Source organism: Diorhabda carinulata, chromosome 6 (genome assembly GCF_026250575.1).
Source record: "Diorhabda carinulata isolate Delta chromosome 6, icDioCari1.1, whole genome shotgun sequence".
NCBI lineage: Eukaryota > Metazoa > Arthropoda > Insecta > Coleoptera > Chrysomelidae > Diorhabda > Diorhabda carinulata.
In genome coordinates, this window is record NC_079465.1 from 29,270,331 (window position 1) to 29,296,919 (window position 26,589).

Below are 26,589 nucleotides of genomic sequence, written 5' to 3' on the forward strand. Positions count from 1 at the left end.
CCGGTGTTGTTGAACGCGCACGTGGTAATTGGCTAACGCGAGATAAGAAAACCGCAAACCTTTACCGTAGTGGTTAGTTTTCGCACTAAAGCCATTTTTAAAAATATTGTCAGCATCCGGATTATCAAAGTCACAAATTATCTGCACCATCTTCACTTTCATCACCCTTTTCTCCCTCAATTACATTTATAGAAAATGAGCAAACGCTTGAATATATTTATATACACAATGTCACTAATTTTGCGGACATAATCAAGCAACTTCAGGGGTGTCGACCTCTAGACCTGTGGCTTTATTGTTCAACCCCAAAAATGATTCATGTATCTGATCCATAGGATTTTTATATAGCCAGCTCTCGGACTATTATGTTATCAACCATGCCCAACCACAATGCTCATGGTCAGCTAAGCAGCATTTTTTTTAAAGTTTTCACTAGGAGTGAAATGGAATAATTCTAACATATTATCATAAGACATTACATGGTAAGTAACGGTGAATCTACAGCTTCAAAAGTACGGCAAACTTTCCAAATTAAATGATGTGAAGACAATAAAACAAATAATACGTAAAAAACGCGTTTAATAATTATGAAAAATTGATTACTTTCCTGTGATTACACATATTTACTTTATTAGAAACAGGTTTCAAACAAATGGATTTTAACCTTCTATACATCATGGGTAAACCACCCAGTAATTGGCCGTTCTACCTTAAATAAAGTGTTAGCTAGCAGGGAACAAAAAATTGTACACCAGAAAGTAAATGAAGATTCACACGGTTGCAAGTGCTGTTAGAAAAGTAGCTCCACCAATGGTTGTTTTGACAGAATACCTCAACTACACCTGTGGTTGGTTGCTGGGTGGATAGAGTAGCCTGGTGACTGCTACTGCCGGTCCCAAGCCCGGGTAAAGGAGGAGGGTTATCAGGTGAGGCCAGCAACCTGCCGGACGTAAATAGAATTTATCTGCTCGCAGATCCAACGATCAGTTTCGGAATAGGACGGTCCAAGCCTTCACGAACTCGACTAGAAATTGACATTGATAGGCTCAAAGGGAAAAGAAGCATCAAAATACCGAAATAGGTACTAATATACAGCGGTGTCGCTAAGCATAAACTAGTAGCAGCAGGAGTTGGAATAATCGTTGAAGAAGAAGACGGAATACCTCGTGACATATCCGACAGTGTCCCCGGCTCCTGGTCGATAGGTAAATCATAGTCGGACTGGATGAACCGCGCAACATTTTATAAATACGTTACCAACACTTTCTATCCTTGGCTTCTTCAAGAAAAAGTTGAAATTTATGGGTATTCATCTCATCTCATCTCACCTATTACACTAGCAAATTTTGTGGTGATCCAGGTATTGATATTTTAGTTCCACTGTATCCAAACGCAGCACACTTAATACAACCTATGAACGTTGCCATCTTTAGAACCCTAAAAGAAGGCTGAAAACTTGCAGTGCAAGAATGGTGCAGTGCATCACTTGGAAAATCCTATTTTGAAAGGAAAAGATTTTTGTTCTTTGTTAAATCAAATTCTGGAGTCGAATTACCAAGGAAATTCTACAAAATGTTTTTAGAAAATGTGGTTTGGTACCTTGGAGCATATAAGTGGTAGAGATTTCAACAGAAGTTCTAAATCCTACTCCTGTTGCTACGATTTCTTATCAGAACTCCCAAAATAAAAGTCTCACCGGAAATGAATATGAATAGGAACTGAGATTTTTAAGGACACAAGAGCTTCAATGCCACCATACTTGAGTGGTCTGGAGATTTACAACATTTATCCTTATTTAATTTGTACCAAAAGGTGAAAATGATAATTACAGAAATAAAAAAACTGATGAAGGTAGAAGCAATAATAATAGGAATAAGAAGAATGGACAAGCACTGATTTTGAGAATGTCTTGGACGTCACAGGTTCGTCCAATAGCCTTAATCGAAAAACACCAGAACACCTATAGAAAAAATTATATAAATCAAAGGATTCTCCAAGCAATTTGAGTACCAACACACCAGACACCAAATGAACAAAAGCTGGCTGCAGCTACAGAAGAGAAGAACAGTGATGATAACCGTAAAAAGGAAAAAGGTTAAGAGAAAGTCAGTAGTTGATGGTCAGTTAATACCAACTCGATTCAAAAAAGTTCTAGCTAGGGGAGAGAGAGTGAGACAGAGGGAAAGAAAAGAAGAGAAAAGATTCCAGAACGTTGCCCGAACAGTGGCAGGAATATTACCATAGAAAAGAAAATGAAAAACGTGAAAGAGAGAATTAGAAACGTAACAGCAGAAAAACGGCTAAAGAAAAAACAGGAGAAAGGAAAAGTGTTAGAATAGAGTAAAAAGGTAAACCTGCTGATAAAAAAGAAAACAAAAAGGCGTAAAATAGAGTCTTCCACAGACTTAAAGGAAGAGGAAGAATGGGAAGAGTCTGGATCTAATTACGATTTTGGAGCAGAATTTGAAATAATGGCCCTCGATGAACAAAAAACTGTATTTAAACTTGCTGAAACAGATGTCAGCATCATAGCTCAAGAACAAATTTTATAAGGACTTCCTACTCAAGTAATGAAAGACAGTGCAGAAGATAGGCTGAGATACGAATTTTCCATGGAAATAAATCATATTTGTAGGGGTAAATGACCATTACCCATTTTGATCTGCTATTTATTGATTTTTTTGTTATTTCGTGATGACCATGTAGTTCAAATAGGTTTTACTGCTTCCATCAGTTTTAGACTAATTTGTCAATTCAACCCTTAGTCGTTTAAAGATCTTTTTTAAATAATTGTTTCTTATTTAGATCCAATTTTCTATTGAATAAATCCTAATGATTATACATTATACCTACCTACAAATAATATAAATTAAAAAAAGTTTTGTTTCTAAACTACCCACTTTTGAAAATATATTATATAACTATATACATACCTACTTATATGTTATTTTTGTATTTCAGAGCATGGAGTTTATTCTACATAAAAAATACCACCAATTTATTTTTTCTTGCTCGCTTGCTTTCTGTGGCCAATAACTAGAAAAACGGGAGCCAATTGTTGACTAGAAGAAGGCCAATGACTAGGTTGTCGCGTCCAGAGAACTGATCAATTAATTATACACAATTTACTAACTAGTAAGTAAAAATAGCATATTTTCAAACAATTTTACATTATGTCAGTTGGTGAAATAAAATGGGCCTTTAAATCCACTTATTAGATTGGGAGGCCAATCACTGGGTGGTTTACCCTATCAATTATTTATCTGTGAATAAGTTACCGAACAAATGTCACATTAGAATGGCTTTTCTCCTGTATGGATATTCATATGTGTCTTTAAAACATGTTTATGTGAAAATGGTTTCAAACAGATGTCACATTTGAATGGCTTTTCTCCTGTATGACTACGCATATGTGTCTTCATGTGACCTTTATGTGAAAAAGATTTCAAACAAATATCACATTTAAATGGTTTTTCTCCTGTATGATTACGCAAATGTGTCTTTAAAACATGTTTCTGAGAAAATAGTTTCAAACAAATGTCACATTTAAATGGCTTTTCTCCTGTATGCCTACGCAAATGTTTCTTCAAATTATTCCTATCCGAAAACGTTTTGAAACAAATATCACATTTAAATGGTTTTTCTCCAGTATGATTACGCAAATGTGTCTTCAAAACATGTTTCTGTAAAAATGGTTTCAAACAGATGTCACATTTGAATGGCTTTTCTCCTGTATGACCACGCAAATGTGTCTTCAAGTAACCTTTATGTGAAAAAGTTTTCAAACAAATATCACATTTGAATGGCTTCTCTCCCGTATGGATATTCAAATGTGTCTTCAAATTAATTTTTGATGAAAATTGTTTCATACAAATCTCACATTTGAATGGCTTTTCTCCTGTATGACTACGCATATGTGTCCTCAAATTACTTCTATCTGAAAAAGTTTTTAAGCAAATGTCACATTTGAAGGGCTTTTCTCCTGTATGACTACGCAAATGTGACTTCAAGTTTCCCTTACGTGCAAAATTTTTCAAACAAATGTCACATTTGAATGGCTTTTCTCCTGTATGACCACGCAAATGTGTCTTGAAGTTTTCTTCACGTGAAAAATTTTTCAAACAAATGTCACACTGAAATGGCTTTTCTCCAGTATGACTACGAAAATGTGCTTTCAACTCAATTGACTGTGAAAAAGTTTTGAAACAAAATTCACATTTGAATGGCTTTTCTCCTGTATGACTACGCAAATGTTTCTTCAAGTTACCTTTATGGGAAAAAGTTTTTAAACAAATGTCACATTTGAATGGCTTTTCTCCTGTATGTCTACGCAAATGTACCTTCAAGTGACCTTTATAAGAAAAACTTTTCAAACAAATATCACATTGGAAAGGCTTTTCTCCTGTATGATTACGTAAATGTTCCTTCAAAACATGTTTCCGTGAAAATGGTTTCAAACAAATGTCACATTTGAATGGCTTTTCTCCTGTATGACTATGCAAATGTCTCTTCAAACCACTGTGCTGTGAAAAAGTTTTATGACAAATATCACACTTAAATGGCTTATTTCCTATGTGAGTATTCATATGTATATTCAAATTATTTTCATAAGAGAAAAGTTTCCTACTAATATCACATTTTAATGGTTTTGGGATTGTGTAAGTATGTGAATGAATATATGAATTGTTTTGAATTGATTTCAAACCCTTATTTACACTTGAGTTCAAATTATCGGTAACATCCAACTGGTTTTTAATGTCCTTCAGCTCCACTTTCAATTCATGTTCAATTACTTCAATTTCATCTTTTATATCAACATTTTCCATAATACATGTATCACTTTTACTTTTATGGTGAATTTTCATCTTATAAAAATTGTTTACTTTTATACAATGATTGATTGTTATGTGGCATAACAATTCTACTTGTTTTGTATATAATTTTCCACAATATACACATATCATCAACCCCATAGCATTTGGCTGCAAATATTTTCCATCTCTTATCAACCCTACAACTGTTAAAAACAAATTTTCAAATAAGTTGTTAAAAAAATAAAGGAATAGGAACCTCAATAATTTAAAAAAAGCACATTAAAAATATCACAGAAACAATACAAAAAAAGTGTGCTGTAGATTGTTCCTGTAATTGGAGCTCAGAGCTCTAATGGCTGCTTGGCTATCAGAGATGATAATCTCCTGTTTGCGATAATTCCAAGAGCCAATCAATAACAATTATTCATTTATTTGTGTTATAAAGCTGTTTAAAATGTTTATATATACTTCTTCAACTGAAAAAAGAAGATATCATGAAGCACAGAAAATATTGTGATGATAAGGGTCAATATTATTGGTTTTATAGTTTTCCAGGAGTATCTTTGCTTGCCTCCCCCCTGTAGATTGTTTCAGTAATTCTTCTTAGCTAGCTCATATAACTTGTCCATGCATTACAAAACTTGCTAGGATCTTATGACATTGGAGTTCAGAGCTTTGTGATAATTCTAATGGACAATAATGAAAATTATTTACTTATTTATGTCTGAAAGTTTTTATATATAGTTATAAACTGATAGAGATAAATATCATAAAAGACATAAAATCTTCTACCTATTGCAGATTATTATGATCGCCATATATAAATTGAGAATTGGAATTAAGAACATGAAATTTGAAATAAATAAGACATATTTTGAACCATACCATGTATAACACTGTTAAAGATTTGATTACATTTATAATCTCTCTAGATATTAGTTTTTAATTGCTAAAGAAATATTTTAGTATTCTACAAAAAATGGAAACGAAAGCAAATTGGTTTCATCTTTCTCATTATTATTGAATGAAAATATACTAAAGACTTATATGTAACACTGGAGCAGTCATAAATCAGTTCAACTCACCATTTGATTTAATTCCCTTTCTACGGGCAGCTTTCGAATATCCCGGTTTATTTAGTATGAATTGAGTAATCGAAATGTTGCTTTTTGTTTTATTAGTTGCATCCACATTGTTATCAAATATTTTATTTGTATTCAAGTCATCGTCGATTTCTTGTTTGATTGAATGAATTTCATTTATTTGTTCATTTGTATTTTGGATTTTTATTGTAGATGCTTCGTCAATGAAATCTTTTTTTATATCGATATTTAACAGGAAATCATCGTGGTTATCTATTTCTTGTTTAACATTTTGGACGTCCATTTCTTTGTTAATAACCTTTCATGTAATTTCGTGCTCTTAATTGTATCACTTTAATTAGTAAAAAATGTATTAACAACCATTATTTAAATAATATATAAAACAAATACAACTTCAATAAAGACAAAAGTAGGTTAGTTGAAACCATAGAAAAAGTAGAAGAATTTAGTTACAACCTTGGAACCTTTTGAAAGAAAATATTCAACACGAACATGATTACGTTCACCAGAATTAGAATGCGAACCATAGATATATAAGAAATGAATAAATCTGTTTCTGTCAAAATTATTAAAAAAAACTATTTAAAAGTGCTGTAATAATTTAATTGAGGAGTAGTTGATTGGAACTATAGTATTGAGATTAAAATAATTATCAATCTAAATGAGGTTTTGTATATTTCTAAATAATTTCAGTTGTTACAATATTTTGTTTAAAGAAGTGACTGTTAGAAACAAATACTACACTTATTTGTTGACAAAAGAAGAAATTTTTATTTAGCAAAACATATCGATGGTCTAACTACAATACTCCGTATCTGAAAAAATGCAACTATACAGGGGAAGCCAAAAACAGCATAGTCACCCCAAATGGGTAATTATACATTTTTTTTATTTGATATAATTGAATTAACGAAATCTGTCATAATTCAAGATAATACAGTGGTTTACACTACTTATTAATATTATTTTGATACGGTATATTCTGTTTAAAATAATATAAATAAATTCAGATACGGCAGATTTGTGATAATACTAAGGGCTTTATGTGTAAACACAAAACCTTATTTTGCAAATATGTTTTATTTCACTATAAAATTCTTACATTTATAACTAAAGGTTTGTTCTTAATACCTGCACTGGAACTGTTCCGAACCGGACCAGTTATCAAGTGTATAGAATTAATTCGATCGCCACTATATTCATAACGCCGTAAAAACAATTGTCTCTGCCACCATCGACAAAAAAGAGGTTCTTCCATTAAATTATAAGCTGCTGCAATGCAAGCCAGACGACAGCGGGCGGTTCAAATCACTCATTTTTCGACAAAAGTTAAATCTTTCCAAATCTCACTTGGGGGAAAGGCGGGGTTTTAGCAAATATCAAGTAATTTTTTTTTCAATAGAAAACCGTGTAAAATTGTGTGTGTTAAAAGATAAACAGATTCCATCCTATCAATAAGATTATTTTGCAGTGGCTGAGGTTGTTGGTGTGGACCGTGGTTTGTAGATGGCGCCACGCAACAATGACCTCCTCATGCGCAGAATGTAGATATTAATACTAAGCAAAATATAGCGGCGGGTCGTTGCTTATATAAAATATTCATGTAACTTTTGTCAGTTTTTCCAATTATAAGTAAGGTAATACCTCGTGTTTTTGTTGTAATAACCTCAGTGTTGACTAAGCTCTAGTTTAACGTGTATTTTCCCTGATGAATAACATTTGGTCATTTGAAAAATCTCGTCTACAGATCGAAAAGGTAAATCCCTTGTTACCCGAGTGAATTTCGATCCTTCTTGTGGTGAATTTGACAAAACGCCTATAAAAACCGAAATTGTATTGAAAAGAATAAGCAGTTCCCAGAAGCACTTTTGGAACAAAAAAAGAAACTACACAACAAACAGGACACTCAAGTGAAAATGTTGATTGAACTGTCACTGGTATACATGTTGATAGAGCAAACTATTTAATTGAGGTGAATTTGTTTTATTTTAGGAAAAAAATATTTTGTAGGAGGATGTTTTGAAGTTTTGTAAATATCTTGTTTTGTATTTTGTTTCAATAATTTCATAAACATAATGAGTGTTTAGTATAAACATACCGAACTACAAAACATTTTTATTTAGTTTTTGGTTAGGCCTGTATTAAACATCCAAAAAATAATGATGTTTTAGAGGCTTTGAAATTTAAATGCAAAAGAAATGTTGGAATTTCCGGCACATTTGAGTTCTTTCCTGTACCCTACACCTCAACCGCAAAAATAATCTACTGTCCCGTTTCTGAACAAAGTTTTTATGGCCAGCCTACATTAAAATGATTTTTCTCCTGTATGACTACGCAAATGTTTCTTCAAATTATTCTTATCTGAAAACGTTTTGAAACAAACGTCACACTTAAATGGTTTTTCTCCAGTATGATTACGCAAATGTGTCTTCAAAACATGTTTCTGTGAAAAAGTTTTTAAGCAAATGTCACATTTGAAGGGCTTTTCTCCTGTATGACTACGCAAATGTGACTTTAAGTTTCCCTTACGTGTAAAATTTTTCAAACAAATGTCACATTTGAATGGCTTTTCTCCTGTATGACCACGCAAATGTGACTTCAAGTTTCCCTTATGTGCAAAATTTTTCAAACAAATGTCACATTTGAATGGCTTTTCTCCTGTATGACCACGCAAATGTGTCTTGAAGTTTTCTTCACGTGAAAAATTTTTCAAACAAATGTCACACTGAAATGGCTTTTCTCCTGTATGACTACGAAAATGTGCCTTCAACTCAATTAACTGTGAAAAAGTTTTGAAACAAAATTCACATTTGAATGGCTTTTCTCCTATATGGATACTCAAATGTTTCTTCAAGTTACCTTTATGGGAAAAAGTTTTTAAACAAATGTCACATTTGAATGGCTTTTCTCCTGTATGACTACGCAAATGTGTCTTCAAATTATTCTTATCTGAAAACGTTTTGAAACAAATATCACACTTAAATGGTTTTTCTCCAGTATGATTAAGCAAATGTGTCTTCAAAACATGTTTCTGTAAAAATGGTTTTAAGAAAATGTCACATTTGAAGGGCTTTTCTCCTGTATGACTACGCAAATGTGACTTCAAGTTTCCCTTACGTGCAAAATTTTTCAAACAAATGTCACATTTGAATGGCTTATTTCCTATGTGGGTATTCATATGTATATTCAAATTATTTTCATAAGAGGAAAGTTTCCTATTAATGTCACATTTTAATGGTTTTGACCTTCTGTAAGTATGTGAATCCACATTTGAATTGATTTGAATGGATTTCGAACCATTATATAGACTTGTATTTAAATTATTGGCAACATCCAAACGGTTTTTAGTGTCCTGCAGCTCCACTTTCAATTCATGTTCAATTATTTCAATTTCATCTTTTATATCAATATTTTCCATAATACATGTACCACTTCTAATTTTATGATGAAGTTTCATCTTATAAAAATTGTTTACTTTTATACAATGATTGATTGTTATGTGGCATAACAATTCTACTTGTTTCGTGTATAAATTCCCACAATATACACATATCATTAACCCCATAGCATTTGGCTGCAAATATTTTCCATCTCTTATCAACCCTACAACTGTTAAACACAAATTTTCAAATAAGTTGTTAAAAAAATTAGAATATTTATACACATATGTATATTATTGGTAAAAATAGTACCATGAAAAAGTACAATGAAGTTTGAAATTAAGTGTGTGTCTGTGTCTAGAAAAAGGAATAGGAACCTCAATAATTTAAAAAAAAAATCACAGAAACAATACAAAAAAAAGTGCTGTAGATTGTTCCTGTAATTGGAGCTCAGAGCTCTAATGTCTGCTTGGCTATCAGAGATGATAATCTCCTGTTTGCGATAATTCCAAGAGCCAATCAATAACAATTATTCATTTATTTGTGTTTTAAAGATTCGATTAAATTTATAGTCTCTCTAGATATTAGTTTTTAATTGCTAAAGAAATATTTTAGTATTTTGCAAAAAATGGAAACGAAAGCAAATGTAGTTTCATCTTTCTCATTATTATTGAATGAAAAATATACTAAAGACATATGTAACACTGGAGCAGTCATAAATCAGTTCAACTCACCTTTAGATTTAATTTCCTTTCTATGGGCTGCTTTCGAATATCCCGGTTTGTTTGGTATGAATTGAGTACTCGAAATGTTCCTTTTTCGTTTATTAGTTACATCCTCATTATTATCAAATATTTCATTTGTATTTAAGTCATCGTTGATTTCTTGTTTGATTAAATGAATTCCATTTATTTGTTCATTTGTATTTTGAATTTTTATTGTAGATACTTCGTCAATTAAGTCTTTTTTTATATCGATATTTAACAGGAAATCATCGTGGTTATCTATTTCTTGTTTAACATTTTGGACGTCCATTTCTTTGTTAATAACCTTTCCTGTATTTCCGTCCTCTTAATTGTATCACTTTATTTAGTAAAAAATGTATTAACAACCATTATTTTAATAGTATATAAAACAAGTACAACTTCAATACAGACAGAAGTAGGTTAGTTAAAACCACAGAAAAAGTAGAAGAATTTAGTTACAACCTTGGAACCTTTTGATATAAAATAGTCAACGCGAACATGATTACTTTCACCAGAATTCAGAATGCGAACCATAGATATATAAGAAATGAATAAATCTCTGCTTCTGTCACAATTATTGAATAAACTATTTAAAAGTGCAGTAATTTAATTTAGGAGTAGTTGATTGGAACTATAGTATTGAGATTAAAATAAATATCAATCTAAATAAGGTGTTGTATATTCCTAAATAATTTCAATTGTTACAATATTTTGTTTAAAGAAGTAACTGTTAGAAACAAATACTACACTTATTTGTTGACAAAAGTTTTTTAGTGTCCTTATTGAAATATTAGTTAACTAGTTCAGTTGTAAAAAAAAGAATACATTTTTTTTTATTTGATATAATTGAAATAACGAAATCTGTCATAATTCAAGATAATACAGTGGTTAACACTACTTATTAATATTATTCAGATAAGGGATATTCTGTTTAAAACAATATAAATAAATTCAGATACGGCTGATTTGTGATAATACTGAGGGTTTTATGTGTAAACACAAAACCTTATTTTGCAATTTTGTTTTATTTCACTATAAAATTAAAACATCTTTTTCAAAAGAAACTAAACTATGAGTATAAAAATGATAGTTATAACTAAAGGTTTGTTCTTAATATCTGCACTGGAACTGTACCGAACCGGACCAGTTATAAAGTGTATAGAATTAATTCGATCGCCACTATATTCATAACGCCGTAAAAACAATTGTCTCTGCCACCATCGACGAGAAAGAGGTCCTTCCATTAAATTATAAGCTGCTGCAATGCAGGCCAGACGACGACGGGCGGTTCAAATCTCCCATTTTTCGACAAAAGTTAAATCTTTCCAAATCTCACTTGGTGGAAAGGGGGGGTTTTAACAAATATCAAGTAATTTTTTTTTCAATAGAAAACCGTGTGTGTTGAAAGAAAAACAGATTCCATCCTATCAATAAGATTATTTTGCAGTGGCCGAGGTGGTTGGGTGTGGACCGTGGTTTGTAGATGGCGTCACGCAACAATGACCTCCTCATGCGCGGAACGTAGATATTAAGTACTAAGCAAAATATAGCGGCGGGTCGTTGCTTATATAAAATATTCGTGTAACTTTTGTCAGTTTTTCTAATAATAAGTAAGGTAATACCTCGTGTTTTTGTTGTAATAACCTCAGTGTTGACTGAGCTCTAGTTGAACGTGTATTTTCCCTGATGAATAACATTTGGACATTTGAAAAATCTCGTCTACAGATCGAAACGGTAAGTCCCTTGTTACCCGAGTGAATTTCGATCCTTCTTGTGGTGAATTTGACAAAATGTCCATAAAAAACGAAAGTGTTTTGAAGTTTTGTAAATACCCTGTTTTGTATTTTGTTTCAATAATTTCATAAACATAAATAACCGCAAAAATAATCTAGTGTCACGTTTCTAAACAAAGTTTTAATGGCCAGCCTACATTAGAATGACTTTTCTCCTGTACGACTACACAAATGCTTCTTCAAGTTACCTTTATCTGAAAAAGTTTTTAAACAAATGTCACATTTAAATGGTTTCTCTCCTGTATGAATACGCAAATGTGTCTTCAAATTACTTGACTGTGAAAAAGTTTTCAAACAAATGGCACATTTGAACGGCTTTTCTCCTGTATGACTACGCAAATGTGTCTTCAAATCACTTGAATGTGAGAAAGTTTTAAAACAAATATCACATTTGAATGGTTTTTCTCCTGTATGATAACGCAAATGTGTCTTCAAATTACTCTTATCTGAAAAAGTTTTCAAACAAATGTCACATTTGAACGGCTTTTCTCCTGTATGACTACGCAAATGTGTCTTCAAATCACTTGACCGTGAAAAAGTTTTAAAACAAATGTCACATTGGAATGGCTTTTCTCTTGTATGACTATGCACGTGTCTTTTCAAACCCCTCCTATGTGAAAAAGTTTTTGAACAAATGTCACATTTGAATGGCTTTTCTCCTGTATGAATATGCAAATGTGTCTTCAAATTAGTTGACTGCGAAAAAGTTTTAAAACAAATTTCACATTTGAATGGCTTTTCTCCAGTATGACTACTCAAATGTACCTTCAAATTACGCCTATCTGAAAAAGTTTTAAAACACATGTCACATTTGAATGGCTTTTCTCCAGTATGACTTCGCAAATGTGTCTTCAAATCACTCAACTGTGAAAATGTTTTAAAACAACTATCACATTTGTATGGCTTTTCTCCTGTATGACTACGCAAATGTCTGTTCAAGCTACTTTTATGTGGAAAAGTTTTCAAACAAATGTCGCATTTGAATGGCTTCTCTCCTGTATGTCTACGCAAATGTGACTTCAAGTTACCTTTATGTGAAAAAGTTTTTAAACAAATGTCACATGTCAATGGCGTTTCTTCTATATGACTTCTCAAATGTGTCTTCAAATCACTTGACTGTGCCAAAGTTTTAAAACGAATATCACATTTGAATGGCTTTTCTCCCGTATGACTTCTTAAATGTGTCTTCAAATCACTTGACTGTGAATAAGTTTTAAAACAAATATCACATTTGAATGGCTTTTCTCCTGTATGACTACGGAAATGTCTTTTCAAATTACTCCTATCTGAAAAAGTTTTTATACAAATGTCACATTTGAATGGCTTTTCTCCTGTATGACTTCGCAAATGTTTCTTCAAACCATTGCTGTGTGAAAAATGTTTGTAACAAATATCACACTTGAATAGCTTTTCTCCCTTGTGACTACTCATATGTATATTTAAATTATTTTCATTAGAGAAAAGTTTCCTATTAATGTCACATTTCAATGGTTTTGTCCTTGTGTAAGTATGTGAATCCACATTTGAATTGATTTGAATGGATTTCGAACCATTATATAGACTTGAATTTAAATTATCAGTAACATCCAACTGGTTTGTAGTGTCCTGCAGCTCCATTTTCAATTCATGTTCAATTACTTCAATTTCATCTTTTATATCAATATTTTCCATAATACATGTATCACTTTTACTTTTATTATGTATATTATAAAATTTGTTTCCTTTTATACAATGATTTATTGATAAGTGGTATAACAATTCTCCTTGTTTTGTGTATAATTTTCCACAATATACACATATCATTAACCCCATAGCATTTGGTTGAATATATTTGCAATTTCTAATTATTCCTGAAACTGTTGAAGACAAATTTTTAAATAATTTGAATTGAAATATTTATATACATAGGCATATTATTGGTAAAAACAGTAGCACAAAATAGACACAAAAAATATGCAAGATATAAAAGATGAGAAGTCTGAACATAACCCAGTCAGAGATAAAACATGATAATAAGGGCCAATATTTATGTACTTATAGTTTGCCAGAAGTATCTTTGTCTGTCTGTCTATAGATTGTTCAAGGAATTCTTCTTACCTAACTGTTTTAACTTGTAGAGCATTACCAAATCTGCTTGAATCTTATGAAATTAGAGCTCTAATGGCTGCTTGGCTATCAGAGATGATAATCTCATTTTTTCAATAATTCCAAGGGCCAATCAATGATAATTATTCAATTATTTGTGTTATATTTAATATAATATCATAAAACACGTAAAATTGTTGCAGATTATTTTAATCCCCATATATAAATTTATGAAATTTAAAATAAATAAGATTTATTTGTCTAAAAAATTTTATATGTACTTATAAACTGATAAGAGATAAATATCATAAATACTGATTCAATTAAATTTATAATAACTCTAGATATTAGTTTTTAATTGATAAAGAAATATTTTAGTATTCTGCAAAAAATGGAAAAGAAAGCAAATGTAGTTTCATCTTTCTCATTATTATTGAATGAAAAATATACTAAAGACTTATATGTAACACTGCAGCAGTCATAAATCAGTTCAACTCACCTTTTGATTTAATTCCCTTTCTATGGGCAGCTTTCGAATATCCCGGTTTATTCAGTATGAATTGAGTACTCGAAATGTTCCTTTTTGTTTTATTAGTTGCATCCACATTGTTATCAAATATTTTATTTGTATTCAAGTCATCGTCGATTTCTTGTTTGATTGAATGAATTTCATTTATTTGTTCATTTGTATTTTGAATTTTTATTGTAGATACTTCGTCAATTAAGTCTTTTTTTATATCGATATTTAATAGGAAATCATCGTGTTTATCTATTTCTTGTTTAACATTTTGGACGTCCATTTCTTTGTTAATAACCTTTCCTGTATTTCCGTGCTCTTAATTGTATCACTTTAATTAGTAAAAAATGTATTAACAACCATTATTTAAATAATATATAAAATAAGTCAACTTCAATACAGACAGAAGTAGGTTAGTTAAAACCACAGAAAAAGTAGAAGAATTTAGGTACAACCTTGGAACCTATTGAAAGAAAATAGTCAACACGAACATGATTACGTTCACCAGAATTTAGAATGCGAACCATAGATATATAAAAAATGAATAAATCTCCATTTCTGTCACAATTATTGAATAAACTATTTAAAAGTGCAGTAATAATTTAATTTAGGAGTAGTTGATTTGAACTATAGTATTGAGATTAAAATAATTATCAATCTAAATGAGGTGTTGTATATTTCTAAATAATTTCAATTGTTAGAATATTTGGTTTAAAGAAGTGACTGTTAGAAACAAATATTTTTTTAGTGTCCTTATTGAAATATTAGTTAACTAGTTCAGTTGTAAAAAAAAGAAGAAATTTTTATTTAGGAAGATACATCTATGGTCTAACTGCAATACTTCGTATCTGAAAAAGTGTAACTATACAGGGGAAGCAAAAAACAGCATAGTTCATTCAAATAAAGGGTAATTATATATTTTTTTTTATTTGATAAACTTGAATTAATGAAATCTGCCATAATTCAAGGTTATACAGTAGCTTACACTACATATCAAGATTATAACTTCAGATATGGGATATTCTGCTTAAAACAATATAAATAAATTCAGATACGGCTGATTCGTGATTAAATCAAAACAAAATCGGACCGAAGGGAAGTGAAACAGCTCGCTAAAACGGAGCAGACAAGCCCTTCTTGGGACCCGAACCCTACAGAACAATGGAAAAAGCTCCGGAAAAGAAGGTAGATACGAACAAAACCAATTATTGGGAGAACCTACTGGGGCAAAGAAACTATAACCATAGCAGATCTGCTGAATCTATCAAATTATGTAAAAACCATCTACGAATACTTACAAGAGTTCTATTGGTGCACTTTCGCCTCAACAAACACCTGAAGACGCTAGAAGATCAATCGAGGTGCAGATTTTGTTAGGGACAAAACCTCTATTCATTTTCCCTCGATGTGTGAGGAATTCCAGAGGACTACACCTGGGAGCGCATGAAGTAGAAGACGAAGATGTCTGGCAATTAAAGCCATCTCACATTCTAGACTTTTTAAAAGGAGTGGAATTTATGGATCAGCTGTAAACACTGGGTTCTTCTCCAGTATCGCAGCAAGAAAGGGGGACACAATAGATTCTTTGGGTCGCAGTGTATAAAAGACCCCCAAATCTATATATCCATATAGTGCTTTCAGCTCTACAATATTGGTAAGGAATCGCGAGTGATCACAACAATAACTGCCTCTAACTAATTCAATTCTTTTGTTGGTATTTTCAACAATGTCATCCGGAAAGAAAGAAAATCATTTGGATTTATCTTGTGGTAACTTTTGGACCAGGCAAAAGGATTACAATATTTTTTGTGATGGCACATGATTTGACAACTTAGTTACAAATCTTTAGTTTCTCTATCATCTTCATTATCTTCATCATCAAAAACAACAGGTTGATCATTTTGGTCAGATTCTAAATACTCTTTCCTCACAGAAGTGTTACTCTATTTCAGTCATAACGAACACTTATGGCCAGCTAGGCGGCAGTTAAGAGTTTTCACTTGGAGTTAGTACCAGTAAATCTACAGTTTCTACGGAAATCTTTCCAAATTAAATGATGTGAAGACAATAAAACAAACAATATGTAAAAAACGCATTTAATAATGATGAAGAATTGATTAATTTCCTGTAACTACACATATTTACTTTATTAGAAAAATGTTTCAAACAAATATTATAATTAAATGGTTTTTCATTATTTATTTATCTATACATCTGGGGTAAACCACCCAGTAATTGGCCTTTTCGCATTTAGCTTCTAATTATAGGCTGTTCCACCTAAACAGAAATTATCAAGAATTTGTTAATATTAATCTTGTATCTGTAACAATCCACATAAATCACTAAAACTCACTTATTTTTAGGTTGAAATAACGCCAAAAATTGTTCAGGGTCAAAAATATTGTAGTACACAATAAACGATATACAACAAATTATCGATACAACAGTTAAATCCCAAAAAATCTTCCGGATATGACCTAATTAATGTCAAAATCCTGAAGGAACTATCAAATAAGGGACTGATTTCTAACATAACTGTACAATGAAGTATTAAGAACGGGTTATTTTCCAAGGTTGCGGAAGGTGGCCCAAATTATACTAATCCCTAAACCAAGGAAACCCTTGAAGACACTACATATTACATACCAATAAGCCTATTAGCAGTTATGTCAAAACTTCTTGAAAAACTACTGATTGAGAAAATAGAACCGATCCTAGAAGCCACCAGACTAATACCTAACCACTAATTTGGATTTAGAGAGCAATGTGCCCCCATATAACAAGTTCATCGAGTCACAAAAAAAGTGAACCAATCTTTTGAAGGTAAAGAATACTGTTCGGCGGCCTTTTTAGATATCGCTCAGGCATTCGACAGGGTCTGGCTCTATTGACTACTATATAAAATCAGGAAAATCCTCCCACACAACCTTTTCCAAATCCTAAATTCCTACTTGCAGAACAGACACTTTCAAGTCAAAATCCTATATTACATCACCAACCTACATCAAATTATAGTAGGAGTTCCACAGGGAAGCGCACTTGGCCCGATTCTCTATCTTATGTACACAGCTGATATTCCCATACACAACAATGTAACTACCGCAACATATGCAGACACTACCACGCTAGCATCTCAACAATACCCGGCTATGGCCTCTCATATATTGCAGACCAACTTGTCGTTTCCTTGTGGCTAAAAATTTTGGGAATAAAAGTAAATGGAAATAAATATGTGCATGTTACATACACCCAATAGGAACCTGTCCAACTGTAATATTAAAAAGGCATCTACTGCAACAAAAAGAGAGTGCAAAATACCTTGGAATTCATCCGGACCGACGATTAACCTGGAGCACACACATACTAACCAAAGGAAAGCAACTAGGTCTAAAACTTAGCAAACTGTACTGGTTAACAGGTCGAAAATATCAACTAACAATTGGCAACAAGCTGCTAATATACAAAGTTTCATTAAAACCCATCTGGAGTTATGGTATTCAACGATGGAGCACTGTATCCAATTCAAGTATAGCAATTCTAGAAATATTTCAATAAAAAGTATTCCTATTATTGTAAATGCTCTATGGTAAGTACCCAACAGCATTGACCTCCAAATTAAGTCAGTCAAAGAAGAAATATCACACTTTTCCCAAAAATATTCTTACCGCATGGAAGCCCATCCCAACACATTGCCTCAACCTCTAATGAGACCTTCCACCCAGAGAAGGCTTAAAAGGCATCTTCCATGTGACCTGCCTGACAGATTTTAGTGTCATTTTGTGATGTGTGGTTATTCTTCAATCAAACGATATTTTTTAAGTGAAGGGAAATTGCCACTGGGTGATTCTCCTACAAGACCATTCATATTGCTTTAAACCATTTGATCATTGTAAAATTTTACAGATTGTAAATAAAAAAGGGGTTGAAAAAAGAAATGTGAGCTTTATGTGAAAAAGTTTTGAATCAAATTTCACATTTGAGTGGCTTTTCTTCTGTATGGCCACGCAAATGTGTCTTCAAGTTTCCTTTGCGTGAAAAATTTTTCAAACAAATGTCACATTTGAATGGTTTTTCTCCTGTATGGATATTCAAATGTGTCTTCAAATTAATTTTTGATGAAAATGGTTTCAAACAAATATCACATTTGAAAGGCTTTTCTCCAGTATGACAACGCAAATGTGTTTTTAAATTACTGCTATCTGAAAAAGTTTTTAAACAGATGTCACATTTGTATGGCTTTTCACCTGTATGACTACGTAAATGTGACTTCAAGTTTCCCTTACGTGCAAAATTTTTCAAACAAATGTCACATTTGAATGGCTTTTCTCCTGAATGACCACGCAAATGTGTCTTGAAGTTTTCTTCACGTGAAAAAGTTTTTAAGCAAATGTCACATTTGAATGGCTTTTCTCCTGTATGACTTCGCAAATGTGCCTTCAACTCAATTGACTGTGAAAAAGTTTTCGAGCAAATGTCACATTTGAATGGCTTTTCTCCTGTATGATAACGCAAATGTTTTTTTAAGTTACCTTTATGTGGAAAAGTTTTTAAACAAATGTCACATTTGAATGGGTTTTCTCCTGTATGACTACGCATATGCACCTTCAAGTGACTTTTATGTGAAAACTTTTTCAAACAAATGTCACAGTTAAATGGCTTTTCTCCTGTATGATAACGCAAATGTGTCTTCAAAACATGTTTCCGAGAAAATGGTTTCAAACAAATGTCACATTTGAATGGCTTTTCTCCTGTATGGCTACGCAAATGTGTGTTCAAGCTACTTTTCTGTGAAAAAGTGTTGTAACAAATATCACACTTAAATGGCTTTTCTCTCTTGTGACTATACATATGTGTATTTGAATTATTTTCAGAAGAAAAAAGTTTCCTACCAATATCACATTTTAATGGCTTTATCTTTGTGTAAGTATGTGAATGCTTATTTGAATTGGTTTGAATTGATTTCAAACCCTTATTTACACTTGAGTTCAAATTATTGGTAACATCCAACTGGTTTGTAGTATCTTGCAGATCCACTTTCATTTCATGTTCAATTACTTCAATTTCATCCTTTATATCAATATTTTCCATAATACATGTACCACTTCTAATTTTATGGTGAATTTTCATCTTATAAAAATTGTTTCCTTTTATACAATGATTGATTTTTATGTGGCATAACAATTCCATTTGTTTTGTGTATAATTTCCCACAATATACACATATCATTAACCCCATAGCATTTGGCTGCAAATATTTTCCATCTCTTATCAACCCTGCAACTGTTAAAAATAAATTTTCAAATAAGTTGTTAAAAAAATTAGAATATTTATACACATATGTATATTATTGGTAAAAATAGTAGCATGAAAAAGTAAAATGAAGTTTGAAATTAAGTGTTTGTCTGGGTATAGAAACAGAAATAGGAACCTCAATAATTTAAAAAAAAGCACATAAAAAATATCCAGGAATAATACAAAAGAAGTGTGCTTATATCCCAGTCAGAGCAACAATATGATGATGAGGACCAATATTAATGTTTTTATAGTTTTCCAGTGTTATCTTTGCTTGCCTCACCCCTGTGGATTGTTTCAGTAATTCTTCTTAACTAGCTCATCTAACTTGTCCATGCATTACAAAACCTGCCAGGATCTTATTACATTGGGGCTCAGAACTTTAATAGCTGTTTTGCTAAGGGAGATGATAATCTCCTGTTTAAGTTAATTCTAAGAGCCAATAATAAAAATTATTTATTTATTTGTTATTGTGAAATTTTTTATATGTACTCCTTAAGCTTATAGACAAAAATATAAGAAAACACATAAAATGTTCTACTTATTGCAAATTATTATAATCCTCATATATAAATTGAGAAGTGGTTGTTGGAATTAAGAACATGAAATTTGAAATAAATAAGGAACCATAACATGTATAACACTAATGAAGATTCAGATATATATAATCTATATTTATAATAGATGTTCATATTTAATTGATAATGGAATATTTCAGTATTCTGCAAAAAATTAAAACAAAACCAGATGTAGTTTCTCTCCATTATTGAATACAAAATATACTAAAGTCTTATATGTAACACTTAAGCAGTCAGAAAACAGTTCAACTCACTTTTTGATTTAATTCCCTTTTTATGGGCAACTTTCGAATATCCCGGTTTGTTTAGTATTAATTTAGTACTCGAAATGTTCCTTTTTGTTTTATTAGTTGCATCCACATTGTTATCAAATATTTTATTTGTATTCAAGTCATCGTCGATTTCTTGTTTGATTGAATGAATTTCATTTATTTGTTCATTAATTGTACTTTGAATTTTTATTTCAGATACTTCGTCAATTAAGTCTTTTTTTATATCGATATTTAACTGGAAATCATCGTGTTTACCTATTTCTTCTTTAACATTTTGGACATCCATTTCTTTGTTAATAACCTTTCCTGTATTTCCGTGCTCTTAATTGTATCACTTTAATTAGTAAAAAATGTATTAACAACAATTATTTTAATGATAATAAGACAAGTAAAACTTCAATACATGTATACACAGAACATAGCAGGGTATGTTCTGTATGTACACATAGGTTAGCTTAAACCACAGAAAAAATATAAGAATTTTGTTACATTGGAACCTTTTGAAACAAATGGTCAACACGAACATGATTACGTTCACCAGAATTTAGAATGTTAAACCATAGAAATATAAGAATTGAATAAATTCCCTTTCTATCACAATTATTAAAAAAACTGTATTTAAAAGTACAGTGATAATTTGATTGAAAAGTGACTGATAGAAACAAATATTACATAAATTTGTTAAGAAAAATTTTTTTATTGTCCTTATCTACTTCAGTTGTAAAAAGAGAAGAAATTTTTATTTAACTAGACATATCGATGGTCTCAATGCAATACCCCGCATCTGAAAAAATGCAACTTTACAGGGTAAGTAATGATAATATATATAAATTCAGATACAGCTGATTTGTGCTAATTTCCCTACAAAATTATTACATCGTTTTTAAAAACAAACTAAACCATGAGTATAAAAATGATAGTTATAACTAAAGGTTTGCTCTTAATACGTGCACTGGAACTGTACCGAACCGGACCAGTTATCAAGTGTATAGAATTAATTCGATCGGATGCAAAGAACGATATGGTGCAGAAAGCAATGGAGCATTTGATGTATTTCAGGTTATTTGATGTGATTCAGGCCTTGTGGTATTAACAATAACGAATTCGTACTTCTTGTTATTTTACATTCGTCCGATGACGAAGATGTCGTGACACCGTTTCCAGATTACACTTATTGCACTGCATTAGCTGAACTGACTCTAGTCCTTGTGCAAGCATTACAGTGAACTTGTTCTCTTACACTGCTACTACGAACAGCGATTCTAGCGCTGGTTCTGCTACAAAGAACGCTTTAATGACAAAAAGAATTTAAAAATAATGACAATCAGCTGATAATATTAATAATACCTTCAACTCTTGCAAATAATTGTACTTATCATGCTGTCTAATTTTATTTGAGTGTAGCCCTTTTCCAAGAATTTTTGGAAAATGATTTGTTGTTTCTCAACTGCTAAATTCAACAGTATATTGGTTAATATCGAATTTCTGTTTTGGTAGTTGCAACTATTTGACCACAAAATTATAGGAATTTGAGTGTTGGTACAATTTTCATTAATTTGGCTTATAATAAGAGAAGTAAATGTAGAAGGGTTCAAATCACCTTCTGTCTCGTCACACCAGTAATTTACTGCGTCATTATTTTCCAGATTAAAAACCGTGAAATTGTGTAGTGTCAACTTTTTCTTACAGTTCATTGAAACTGACGTTGAAAACGTTTATAAATATCTAAATTCAACTCACGGATTATGTCGTGAAAATATGAATGAGAAGTAATTTTGCTTGTTATTCTCACAGTATTTCACATACTTCCTGTAACAATCTACTTTATTCTTAAAAACTGTCTCCAAGTAAAGTTTGACAGTATCTTTACGACAATAATGTGAGGGCATCTTTGGAAGTAAATTGCACCACCCATTTAGAAATTTGACAAATTGTGTTTAGTATCAAATCACTGTTTGCAATATTTACTTTCAATGTATCAGAAACAAAAAAAAATAAATCCTTTTTTTGCATAAAATATATTCATATTAAAAAAAATCGACATTTTCATTCTGCATTGAAAAATAATTTCTTGTTTTATGGACGAAAATAATTGACCACTATAATTTGCGAAGATATTTACAATCTTTTTTATATAGAGAAAATGAAGAATTGGAGGAGGATTTATTGGATTTAATGGAACAAATTTTCTCTGATGGTGAAAATTTTAACAAAACACTCGATAATATAGTAATTCCATTTTCTTTGAGTTACAAATGAATCCCAACAATAACCTGCTGAAGGTATTGAAATTGTTGAATATAAGAATAGGGTCAGTAGTTGATGGTCAGTCAATACCAACTCCATTCAAAAAGGTTTTATGCTAGGAGAGAGAGTGGAAAATAAAAAAAGAAAATGGTTTCAAACAAATATCATATTTGAATGGCTTTTCTCCTTATGACTACATAAATGTGTCTTCAAAGTGAACTTTATGTGGAAAAGTTTTGAATCAAATATCACATTTGAATGGCTTTTCTCCTGTGTGACAACGCAAATGTGTCTTCAAGTTTCCTTTACGTGAAAAATTTTTCAAACAAATGTCACATTTGAATGGCTTTTCTCCTGTATGTATATTCAAATGTGTTTTCAAGTTAATTTTCGATGAAAATGGTTTCAAACAAATATCACATTTGAATGGCTTCTCTCCTGTATGACTACGCAAATGTATCTTTAAATAACTGCTATCTGAAAAAGTTTTTAAGCAAATGTCACATTTGAATGGCTTCTCTCCAGTATGGCTTCGCAAATGTGACTTTAAGTTTCCAATACGTGAAAAATTTTTCAAACAAATGTCACATTTGAATGGCTTTTCTCCTGTATGACTACGGAAATGTGTCTTCAAATCACTTGACTGTGAAAACATTTTAAAACAAATATCACATTTGAATGGCTTTTCTCCTGTATGACTACGCATATGTGTCTTCAAATTACTCCTATCTGAAAAAGTTTTCAAACAAATGTCACATTTGAATGGCTTTTCTCCTGTATGACTACGCAAATGTCTTTTCAAATCATTGGACTGTGTAAAAGTTTTAAAACAAATATCACATTTGAATGGTTTTTCTCCTGTATGATAACGCAAATGTTTCTTCAAGTTACCTTTATGTGGAAAAGTTTTCAAACAAATATCACATTTAAATGGCTTTTCTCCTGTATGACTACTCATATGTACCTTCAAGTGACTTTTATGCGAAAAATTTTTCAAACAAATTTCACATTTGAATGGCTTTTCCCCTGTATGATAACGTAAATGTGTCTTCAAATTAATTTTCCGTGAAAATGGTTTCAAACAAATATCACATTTGAATGGCTTTTCTCCTGTATGATTACGCAAATGTGTCTTTAAATAACTGCTATCTGAAAAAGTTTTTAAACAAATATCACATTTGAATGGCTTTTCTCCTGTATGACTACGCAAATGTGACTTCAAGTTTCCCTTACGTGAAAAATTTTTCAAACAAATATCACATTTGAATGGCTTTTCTCCTGAATGACCAGGCAAATGTGTCTTGAAGTTTTCATCAGTTTCTTCAATTTCATCTTTTATATCAATATTTTTCATAATACATGTACCACTTCTAATTTTATGGTGAATTTTCATCTTATAAAAATTGTTTCCTTTTATACAATGATTTATTGTTATGTGGCATAATAATTCCACTTGTTTTGTGTATAATTTCCCACAATATACACATATCATTAGCCCCATAGCATTTGGCTGCAAATATTTTCCATATCTTATCAACCCTGCAACTGTTGAAAACAAATTTTCAAATAAGTTGTTAAAATAATTGGAATATTTATAGACTTATGTATATTATTGGTAAAAAAAGCACATAAAAATATCCAGGAATAATACAAAAGAAGTGTGCTTATATCCCAGTCAGAGCAACAATATGATGATGAGGACCAATATTAATGGTTTTATAGTTTTCCAGTAGTATCTTTGCTTGCCTTACCCCTGTGGATTGTTTCATTAATTCTTCTTAGCTAGCTCATATAACTTGTCCATGCATTACAAAACCTGCCAGGATCTTATTACAATGATAATCTCCTGTTAATTCTAAGAGCCAATAATAAAAATTATTTATTTATTTATGTTATTGTGAAATTTTTAATATGTACTCTTCAAACTTATAGAGAAAGATATAACAAAACACATAAAATGTTCTACTTATGGCAAATTATTATAATCCTCATATATAAATTGAGAATTGGTCATTGGAATTAAGAACATGAAATTTGAAATAAATAAGGAACCATAACATGTATAACACTGATAAAGATTCAGATATATTTATAATCTCTCTAGATGTTCATATTCAATTGATTATGAAATTTTTCAGTATTCTGCAAAAAATGAAAAAAAAACTAAATGTAGTTTCTCCCCATTATTGAATAAAACATATACTAAAAACTTACGGGCAATTTTCGAATATCCCGGTTTGTTTGGTATGAATTGAGTACTCGAAATGTTGCTTTTTGTTTTATTAGTTGCATCCACATTGTTATCAAATATTTTATTTGTAATCAAGTCATCGTCGATTTCATGTTTGATTGAATGAATTTCATTTATTTGTTCATTAATTGTACTTTGAATTTTTATTGCAGATACTTCGTCAATTAAGTCTTTTTTTATATCGATATTTAACAGGAAATCATCGTGGTTATCTATTTCTTGTTTAACATTTTGGACGTCCATTTCTTTGTTAATAACCTTTCCTATATTTCCGTATTCTTAACTATTATTTTGATGATTATAAGACATGTATAACCTCAATACCTGTATATTAGTTAAAACCACAAAGTATGCACTTTTGTAATTTGGAGTGTAGGGGGTAAGGAGAACCAACTCGGTGTATCGAAAAGTGTATGTTGAACGGAAGCAAATTAATGTGGCGCTATAGTAGCAAGTGGAAGAATTTTAAAAAGAGCGCCACAAACTATTGGAGTAGTAGTAGTAAAGTAAATTCTTTTTTGAAAGTTATAACTATTTCAAAGAAACTATTAATATACAAATTGATTCGAAAATTGTACATAAAATATACAACTGCTAAATTCATATCATTTCCACTTGCTACACTAGTGCTATTTTGGCGAGTCTTCGGATTATAATTTGCTTTTTATAGCTGGACATTTTTTCAACTAATCCCACATACAAGACGGTTTTCCTTACCTCTACCATCCATATTTTGTTATAACCTTGGAGCCTTTTCGAACCTTTGCTAACACAAACATAGTTACGTCTACCAACGTTCTGAATGTGAACGAATCTCAACACAGAACATATCAATCTTAAGGTATGTTTGGTAAGTCTCAGTTTTGTTCGCGGTGTGATTCCAAATTAGATCAGGACTTGACCTAATAAAGGTTATGGACGAGCCAAAACCATTTTGAAATAATACCAACGCAGTGCAAGAGAGAATTTAAGAATGATGGAGCTAAAGAGGGCAAAATAAAAGAAGTTAATATCTGGAGCTTGAACTTTATTTAGTTTGCCTATGTTTAATTGCGATAATTCATCTTTAAGTACCTGGAGGATCTTTAAGTGTTAGTGTCTCATTACCTGCCACTTATTTTATTTCGAGATAGTGATAATTATAACGAGGTTTTGATTGATTTTTGCGAAATATTTTGTCTGTATCCCAATAAAAATTAGTATATTAATCATTGCATTCAAAAATGGTTATGTACCTATATTTTAGAATATCATAAAACCATTACCTAGGAATAAATGGCTAGTGGCTATAAGAAGAGACAATTTTTAACAAAGTGACTATACAGTGATTTGTGAAAAACATTTCACATTAACTAAGTATTCCTCTACACGTGGTTGTTGAAAGCAAAGTTCCAGCATAGACACATTGCGAATAGGACCGTTTCAAAGTTGCTTTTGAGGTTTCTCACACCCCACCCTTCATAAAACTTTTTTTGAGCAGATTTGTTTTTGTGACATCGTTTCTACAGGTAG

At 31.3% G+C, this 26,589-nt stretch overlaps 4 protein-coding genes across 9 annotated transcripts in view; 1 reads left to right on the top strand and 3 right to left on the bottom strand.

Annotated features, from left to right (window-relative positions):
* Positions 1-26,589, top strand: part of LOC130895473 (purine nucleoside phosphorylase-like) — a 320,652-nt gene that overhangs the window by 205,057 nt on the left and 89,006 nt on the right. The gene's annotated exons all lie outside the window — the stretch shown is intronic.
* On the bottom strand, positions 563-10,568 carry LOC130895452 (oocyte zinc finger protein XlCOF6-like). Of its 5 annotated transcripts, XM_057802741.1 has the most exons (4): positions 7,049-8,195; positions 5,900-6,248; positions 4,716-5,017; positions 563-3,102 (listed from the first exon to the last, which is right to left on the bottom strand). In XM_057802741.1, the coding sequence occupies exons 2-4, from the start codon at positions 6,198-6,200 to the stop codon at positions 3,037-3,039; spliced, it is 669 nt and encodes a 222-aa protein (XP_057658724.1). In that variant the 5' UTR covers positions 6,201-6,248; positions 7,049-8,195; the 3' UTR covers positions 563-3,036. The 5 variants fall into 5 exon arrangements, 3 of the variants coding, with proteins under 3 accessions (XP_057658724.1, XP_057658722.1, XP_057658723.1); XR_009059467.1 differs by lacking the exon at positions 4,716-5,017 and adding an exon at positions 10,032-10,568 and having other exon boundaries at positions 5,900-9,526; XR_009059466.1 differs by lacking the exon at positions 7,049-8,195 and having other exon boundaries at positions 563-2,853; positions 2,934-5,017; positions 5,900-6,359.
* LOC130895453 (gastrula zinc finger protein XlCGF57.1-like) lies at positions 10,707-14,875 on the bottom strand. 2 transcript variants are annotated; one of them, XM_057802742.1, is made up of 2 exons: positions 14,421-14,875; positions 10,707-13,692 (listed from the first exon to the last, which is right to left on the bottom strand). In XM_057802742.1, the coding sequence occupies exons 1-2, from the start codon at positions 14,719-14,721 to the stop codon at positions 11,975-11,977; spliced, it is 2,019 nt and encodes a 672-aa protein (XP_057658725.1). In that variant the 5' UTR covers positions 14,722-14,875; the 3' UTR covers positions 10,707-11,974. The 2 variants fall into 2 exon arrangements, with proteins under 2 accessions (XP_057658725.1, XP_057658726.1); XM_057802743.1 differs by having other exon boundaries at positions 10,910-11,810; positions 14,421-14,808.
* LOC130895820 (zinc finger protein 271-like) lies at positions 16,312-25,404 on the bottom strand. The gene is made up of 5 exons (XM_057803370.1): positions 25,041-25,404; positions 23,079-24,371; positions 21,952-22,029; positions 20,562-20,903; positions 16,312-19,717 (listed from the first exon to the last, which is right to left on the bottom strand). Exons 1-5 carry the CDS (start codon positions 25,318-25,320, stop codon positions 18,402-18,404), a joined length of 3,309 nt encoding a protein of 1,102 aa, XP_057659353.1. The 5' UTR covers positions 25,321-25,404; the 3' UTR covers positions 16,312-18,401.

Excerpts from the sequence above, each read along its gene's own strand:
- LOC130895452 (XM_057802739.1), bottom strand. The coding sequence starts at position 6,200 with ATGGACGTCCAAAATGTTAAACAAGAAATAGATAACCACGATGATTTC. Across the intron at positions 5,018-5,899 it reads AAAGGGAATTAAATCAAATG|TTGTAGGGTTGATAAGAGAT; the intron begins GTGAGTTGAACT and ends TGTTTTTAACAG.
- LOC130895453 (XM_057802742.1), bottom strand. The coding sequence starts at position 14,721 with ATGGACGTCCAAAATGTTAAACAAGAAATAGATAAACACGATGATTTC. Across the intron at positions 13,693-14,420 it reads AAAGGGAATTAAATCAAAAG|TTTCAGGAATAATTAGAAAT; the intron begins GTGAGTTGAACT and ends TGTCTTCAACAG.
- LOC130895820 (XM_057803370.1), bottom strand. The coding sequence starts at position 25,320 with ATGGACGTCCAAAATGTTAAACAAGAAATAGATAACCACGATGATTTC. Across the intron at positions 24,372-25,040 it reads GGGATATTCGAAAATTGCCC|TTGCAGGGTTGATAAGATAT; the intron begins GTAAGTTTTTAG and ends TGTTTTCAACAG. Across the intron at positions 19,718-20,561 it reads AAAGGGAATTAAATCAAAAA|TTGCAGGGTTGATAAGAGAT; the intron begins GTGAGTTGAACT and ends TATTTTTAACAG.